Genomic DNA, 7,458 nt, shown 5'->3' with positions numbered 1-7,458 from the left:
GAAAAGAACGAATTTGGAACATATGAATAGTGGGTAGCAATTTTATAAATTTTAATAGTCAAAGGCTCAATAAAGTAACGTCCTATAATCAATGGATAATTTGTAACTTTTAATAATTAGGGGACTCAATAAAATAATATTCTATAATAAAATATTATTTATATACTCTATCCTAAATTTTACAGCTGAAAATTTTACAGTTAAATAATCATTTTAATTTGAATTTTATTAAAGAAATGGAAATATACACAAGTTGATCAATACTTGACAATTTGTCAAATCTTATTCAGTAAATCTCCAACGAAACTTCTTTGCAAAAGCCAATTGTTATTTTTAACTATTTTAAAAGGTCCATTTGATGCCGACAAACTCCAAAGAAATTGATTCCGATGTTGATTCAAGTAATAAGTAAAATTGATTAAACAAAATTAATTAGATGATATATATATATATATATATATATTAAAATTTATTTGATATAATTTTTAAATAAAATTTAAATTCAATTTTAAAATTCAATTTAATAATTAAAACTTTTTTAAGTCTAATTGAATACATGAATTTGATTTCTTGATTGAATTGAAACTTGAACATAAAGTTTTTCCCAAATTAATAATTATGATATATAATTTATTTAAATTATAAAATCAGTTTCAAATATCTATTTAAACTATAAAATATATTTAAATATATAATTTAACAAAAAAATGTAGTTAGATACTTGGACAGCAAACTAAAGTCAAATAGGCGATAAAAAGGTTTGGGTAAACATCTTTATCGCTTCAGCTATCACTTTCATTCTATTTTAGTGATCTAATTATATTTTGTTTTAAAATCATATCTAATATTATATTTTGATTTCATTTTAGTCGACCATCGTTAAAAAATTAATGGTAGTGTAGACATGTCACCAAAGTATAATGTCAAATCATCAATTATTTTTTTTAAATGCCATGTCAGTAGTAGTTTTGTTAACTTTTTAATAACGGGTAAATGAAATTAAAACATAACATTAAGTATGATTTTGAAAAATAATGATAGTTAGATGATTAAAACGGAATAAATGTGATAGTTGGGGAGCTAAACTTGTAGTTTAACAAAATAAAGGACACAAAATGGGCTAAAGACCTAAAGTCTCCCAAAAAATGAAAGCCGAAGGCCCTTTGAGATTGCTTTGTTTTCCTACCCAAACTGCAAGACTGTCTGTTAAACTTTATCGTTTTAAAGTTTTACGTTTAACTCAGCTCAGAATCTGAGAAAAACAAAAGGAGAATAAATAAATATATTTTTAAAAAAATAAAAGGGAAAGAAACCTATACAAAGAAATCAATAAGGGGTGAATCGATCTATCTAAACTTTGATCTTTTTGTTCCGAAGGTAACTCTTTCCCACCCATTAATTTCAGTACCCTTTTTATCTCCCCTATTTCTTTCATGTTTAGGGCTTCCTGTACTCAAAATTGACAACTTTTCTTTGTTGGTTAATCTTCTGTTTTCCTAATTGCTTAAATGTTTTAAATTCTATAAATTTTCAGGAATTATGTTATTTTAAGCTCACTGTTTTTGACTATTTGGTTAATTTTATGAGCAAAAGGCTCTGTTTTATTTTGGGAAAAGAAGTAGAGAATTTAGCTTTATTTCTTCTTCTGAGAAAAAAAGCTTCAATCGGTCTATTTTTATTGCTTAGGTTTTATCACTAGCGGAAGCTTTTACCCCATTGTTTTGGCTTTTTAAGTAAGGTAGAACTTAGAATGTTATTAGTTTGATCTTATTGGCGACATTTTGCATGTTTATGCACATGGATTTGAAGGAAAATGTTTTTTTTCTTACGAAGATTTTCGATGATTGGGCTAATTATTAGGATGGTTTTTGAATATGGGGTGTTTGGAGTAGTGTATTTCTTTTCTTATGGAATTTGTTTGGAGCTCTTTTTTTTTTTTTTTTTGGTTCTTCTAGCTTTTACCTATTTAGTTTTGTATTGGGATGGTTTACAGGGATTTTATGGTTTTTTGCGCAGCCATATGTATGGTAAGCATTTAGGTTTCGAAGGAAAACAAGCTTTATTTATTTGTTGGATTTCGACTATTCTTCTAGTTATCGTGTTGGTTTTTGGATTTTAGGTTGTGGCATATTTGGTACAGTTATTTAGTGGGATATTTCAGGATTCCTTATTGTTTTATTTCTGAAATTATAATCTGTTCAATTAATTTGTTGTTGATTTATAAGGGTTTTAGATGCAAAGTATTTTTCCCCAAAGTAATTGAAATTCTGTCTTAATCAGATATTTGATTTGATATACACGCCAAAGCAGTTAGTGGTTTTAGAATGGCTGTTGAGGCTCCTGCCAAGCATGTTTTTGATTTTGATGATGAGGATGATGATGGGCCTGTAGTGTTCAAGAGGAATAATACCTCGTCCTCTAAGCAAAATCAGTTAAACTTGGAAGCAAAGAAGGCATCTTCTCAAAGGCATGATGGACAACCTGGGAGGCAGGCCTCTGATGCACAAGCTCCCAATGGTCAAAGTTCCAGTTCCCAGAAAAAGCCCATCCCACCTTCTAAGTCACCTCCTGTGAGATCACCTATTTTGATTCCCAAATCATCAAATTCATCTGCAATGGCATCACCAGCGAGGTCATCAGTAGTGAATTCTAAGGCATCAACTTCACTAAATGATCAATCAAAGCAAGAAACAAAGCAGCATAAGTTTACTGCTTTCAAGGAAGAGAAAAGACCAATAAAAACCACTGAACCAAACAGTGACGATGACAATGATTCACAACCTTTGAGTGCAAGGCTTAAGGGGATCTCAAGCCAAGGCAACAAAGGGGCAAGCACTTCAACTCCTACCCTATCATGGCAATGTGTACCAAAGATCAAGATAGAAGGATCTGCTGAAGATCCTGATGACGAAGCTCCTTTGTCTTCGAGGTTCAAAATGAAGTCGAACACGGGGACATCAAGTAGTAAGCCATATGAATCTCATGAGAAGAAACCTCTGGCTTCTAAAATACAGCAGAATGGTTCTATCATGAAGGAGAAGCAGCAAAAGTCTTCTTTGTTGCTAGATAAGAGACCTCTTGATAAGGGCAATTCATCAGATCAGTCTTATGCTAAAATGCCAAAGATTTCAGATACACCTACAACAATGAAATCCAAGCAAGTTACAGTGAAAGCTGAAAAAGATGAAGATGATGATGACCATATTCCAATTTCCCAGCAGATAAAAAAGTCGGTTTCATCTGACAGTAAAACATTGTCAATGAAGCAAAAAGCGATCAAAGTTGTATCTTCCTCATCTAAAATGATAAATAAAAAGTCAAAGAAAGAGATGAAAAATTCTAAATATAGCAAGTCAACAAAGCTGTCACCTAGTTCAGGTGATGGTCAGAAAAAGTGGAGTACCTTGGTTCATAGTGGTGTAATATTCCCACCTCCATACAAGCCTCACGGGGTTAAGATGTTGTATGATGGACGACCAGTTGATCTAAATCCTGAACAAGAGGAGGTATCTCTCTCTCTCTCTCTCTGTCCATCCATCCATCTATAGTGTTATATATTGTTGAGTTATCATGTGTTTTTCTGCGTACGAATTTCGTTAACGATATTGCAGTTTGATGAAAGTTCAAAGTTCTCATTTGACTTTCTGCTGGATGTTTTAACCTGATATGTTCATTCTGCAGGTGGCAACAATGTTTGCTATAATGAAAGATACAGATTACATGAGTAAACCACAGTTCAAGAAGAATTTCTGGGAGGACTGGAGTAAGATACTGGGAAAAAACCATATCATTAAGGGCTTGGACAAATGTGATTTCACTTCAATACACGAGTGGCATTTGGAGGAGAAAGAGAAGAAGAAACAAATGAGTTCTGAAGTAAGTTGGTTCAAAATAAGTTTTGGCTTCAACATACTAAGGCTTTTTTTTATACTACATCCATCTTAGAACCTGCATATATATTTGCTCCATGTTCCTTTAAAGTAAACTATGAATAATGATATTTTATAAGTTAAGCATGGTTGTTTTTTGTAGGAGAAGAAGGCTTTGAAAGAAGAAAAGTTGAAACAGGAGGAGAAGTATATGTGGGCTACTGTTGATGGTATCAAAGAGAAGGTGAAGATTTAGTTTCAGTGTAGAATTCAATTTATTCCTTTCAAAACTTCTTTACGTGGATTTATTAATTTGTTTTTCCTTATCTTCATTCTACCCTGTTTTTAGAGAATAATATTGATATGAAACTTTCTCCTTGTCCATCAATCGCAGCGAAATTTACAAAAAAATAATAAGAATAAGAATAAATAAATAAATAAAATAAATTTGAATAGCTTTCTTTTGATTTATTGGTCGCTTTCCTTTTCCTAATTCAAATGATTGCTATAATTGCAGGTAGGAAATTTCAGAGTTGAACCACCTGGGCTTTTCCGAGGCCGAGGAGAACATCCAAAGGTATTGGGGACATGGTTGACAATTTCAATGCAGTAGAGAACATTATGCTTTATTCTGATAGTTCAATTATGGGATTCTTATATTACACTCTTCCAATTCATTGTTGTTTATCAGATGGGAAAGTTGAAAAGACGTATTCGTCCATGTGACATTACCATTAATATCAGAAAGGATGCCCCAATTCCGGAATGCCCAATCCCTGGTGAAAGGTTAAGACTTAAGAGATAAAGAGTGTGTTTATTTTCTAACATATATGAAAAGATTGGAAATTATTAACTTTGGGCTTTTGTTTGATTGGCAGATGGAAAGATATAAAACACGACAATACTGTTACATGGTTAGCTTTCTGGAATGATCCCATTAATCCGAAAGAATTCAAATATGTATTTTTGGCAGCTAGTAGTTCTTTGAAGGGGCAAAGTGACAAGGAGAAATATGAGAAAGCAAGGCTGCTGAAGGTAATAACCAATGTGATGATGCTTTTAGTTTTTATTTATTGAGCCATCTATAAATGGATATATATGCTTTAAATGCAGGATTATATCAAGAACATCAGAGCAGCGTATACTAAGAATTTTACAGAAAAAGATGTTACAAAGAGACAAATAGCAGTTGCAACATATCTTATTGATAAATTAGCTCTTAGGGCGGGGAATGAGAAGGTATATCATGTCTACCATGAACAATCCATTTTCTGCTTCTTTCGACATGTATGCAAGTACATTAACTGTGGATAGGAGTGAATTCAGTGGAGGAAATAAAAGGTCTGACCTGATTTTGTCATATGCAGGATGATGATGAAGCTGATACTGTTGGTTGCTGCACGCTTAAAGTAGGAAATGTTGAATGTATTCCTCCAAATAAGTTGAAGGTAAGGCTGGAGTATGCTCTAGCCTCTAAGAAGAGATATTCAGCATTTCATTGGTAATTTGTTGGAATGAGCCTAATTTTTCTAAGACTTCACAAGTAAAAACTGGTTAGTTTTGGTTAATATGCAATTCATATTAGGCTTGGAAATTGTTGTTTTGTTGAATTCTATTGCAGATAGTCATTTACCCGCTAATTGATTAATGTTCAACATTTTTTTTTTGACATTTAGTTTGACTTCCTTGGTAAAGATTCAATTCAGTATGTGAATACGGTAGAGGTTGAGCTTCCTGTGTACAAGGCAATTGGACAGTTTCAAACTGGTGAGTTTGATCACCCGTGGTTAAAATTCATACGTGCATGATATGACCTGAGCTGAAGAGTGTGATCTCTCCTTTATGCAGAGAAAAGCAAAACTGATGATCTTTTTGATGAGCTTGATACAAGCAAACTAAATGCTCATTTGAAGGAACTCATGCCTGGTCTTACGGCCAAAGTCTTCCGTACCTATAACGCTTCCATTACATTGGATGATATGGTATGTCATACATGCATTTTACTCTATTATGCATGTGTGCCTAGCCTAGATGTGAGACATCAGTATCTGAGATAAATATATTGGACCATAATGGTTATAGGGGTATATAAACTATAAAGGACTTACGAGAGCTTTCAATGTAGCGGGCAAACACTTTTCTGATAGCATACCATTGTGGTTTTGTAGTGTAAATTTTTTTCTAAACAGTTTTCTTATTTGGCTTTGTTTGGTTAAAATGACAGTTAAATAAAGAAACCAAAGATGGGGATGTGGCAGAAAAAGTAGTAACTTATCAGCGAGCAAACAAAGAGGTAAGGGCTGTTTCTGGCTAGATTCTAAGCTGAGGACGTTATCTATTTTAACTTTTTGGTATCTAGAATTTTGATTATTCTTCCTGCAGGTTGCAATCATTTGCAATCATCAACGTAGTATCTCAAAATCTCATAGTGCACAGATGTCGAGATTGACCGATAAAATAACAGAACTCAAGGTAATTAATTACTCTTCTACAAATTTTCTCGGAAAACTTCCAAGGCTTTACATGTACTTTTAGTGTCGTATTCCTAGAAAAATCCTGAGTGGTTTCAGATTTAAACATTTTCTTCTGGGCATTGGTGCTTTTCCATTTTAACCATTGGGCCGACTTTTTTCTATTGTATGTAGGGGGTTCTAAAAGAGCTAAAAGCTGATTTGGATAGAGCTAAGAAAGGGAAGCCGCCATTGAAGGATGCTGATGGGAAGCAGAAGAGAAATTTGACTCCTGAAGCGTATGATAGCTCATCCCATTTTTCTTAAGCCTTCCATGCAAATTTTTGCTTACCAACTCTATCATTGATTCATGTTCGATGCAGGATAGAGAAAAAGATCAAACAAACAAATGCAAAGATCGAGAAGATGGATCGAGACATGCAAACTAAAGAGGATCTGAAAACTGTGGCATTGGGAACATCCAAAATCAATTACCTTGACCCTAGGATCACGGTTGCATGGTGCAAGCGACATGAAGTTCCCATCGAGAAGGTAAACCATATCCAGTTCACACTATTGAAACGACACATTATTCAATCGAGGTTCATTTTCCTATGTTATGTTGCTTCACAGATTTTCAACAAGTCTCTTCTGGCAAAGTTTGCTTGGGCTATGGATGTGGATCCGGATTTCAGATTCTGATCATCTGTAGCGATTACCAGGTTGGTGCTTTTAAATTCTTACTCCGACCTACCGGCGGGCCACAAGGAAAAAGATGAACCAAAAGGCCCTCTTCTTGAATAATCATCCATTCTTACATTAAAGTATTCATTTTTTTTCTCGATTTTAGCTGAAAATTCATGTTACATGTCGATCTAATCTAATCAGAAGGCTGGTTGGCCAGTTTCTTTTTACATCTACTCAAGCTGTTCCATGGTAAAAGAAATTGTTGTTTTAACTTTTGAACATTTCTTACTAACTGTTATATGTTGGGACTCTGAGATACATTGAAGAATGGTTCATAAACAGAGTTAATTTTGTACTTTTCCTTGTTTACCATTATCCCGTTCAAGATTTCGCATAATGTTGTTTTCGGTGCATACTGTCCTAAGAAAACTAAACTGGAACCATCCTAATGG

At 33.6% G+C, this 7,458-nt stretch overlaps 1 protein-coding gene across 3 annotated transcripts; it reads left to right on the top strand.

Moving 5' to 3' along the window:
• The first annotated feature begins 1,289 nt into the window (after window positions 1-1,289).
• Window positions 1,290-7,270, top strand: LOC120200500 (DNA topoisomerase 1 alpha-like). Of its 3 annotated transcripts, none has more exons than XM_039201334.1 (16): window positions 1,290-1,377; window positions 2,311-3,506; window positions 3,682-3,876; window positions 4,033-4,113; window positions 4,387-4,446; window positions 4,561-4,655; window positions 4,748-4,904; window positions 4,983-5,108; window positions 5,237-5,317; window positions 5,546-5,636; window positions 5,718-5,851; window positions 6,094-6,162; window positions 6,252-6,341; window positions 6,515-6,618; window positions 6,703-6,871; window positions 6,953-7,270. In XM_039201334.1, exons 2-16 carry the CDS (start codon window positions 2,325-2,327, stop codon window positions 7,019-7,021), a joined length of 2,703 nt encoding a protein of 900 aa, XP_039057265.1. In that variant the 5' UTR covers window positions 1,290-1,377; window positions 2,311-2,324; the 3' UTR covers window positions 7,022-7,270. The 3 variants fall into 3 exon arrangements, with proteins under 3 accessions (XP_039057265.1, XP_039057267.1, XP_039057266.1); XM_039201335.1 differs by having other exon boundaries at window positions 1,307-1,377; window positions 2,281-3,506; XM_039201336.1 differs by lacking the exon at window positions 6,953-7,270 and having other exon boundaries at window positions 6,515-6,587; window positions 6,703-6,777.
• The last annotated feature ends 188 nt before the right edge of the window (window positions 7,271-7,458 follow it).

Source organism: Hibiscus syriacus, unplaced genomic scaffold, assembly GCF_006381635.1.
Source record: "Hibiscus syriacus cultivar Baekdansim isolate YM2019G1 unplaced genomic scaffold, ASM638163v2 tig00005974_pilon, whole genome shotgun sequence".
Taxonomy (NCBI): domain Eukaryota; kingdom Viridiplantae; phylum Streptophyta; class Magnoliopsida; order Malvales; family Malvaceae; genus Hibiscus; species Hibiscus syriacus.
Note: the sequence above shows the minus strand (reverse complement) of the source record. Positions and strands in the feature narration are given on the sequence as shown.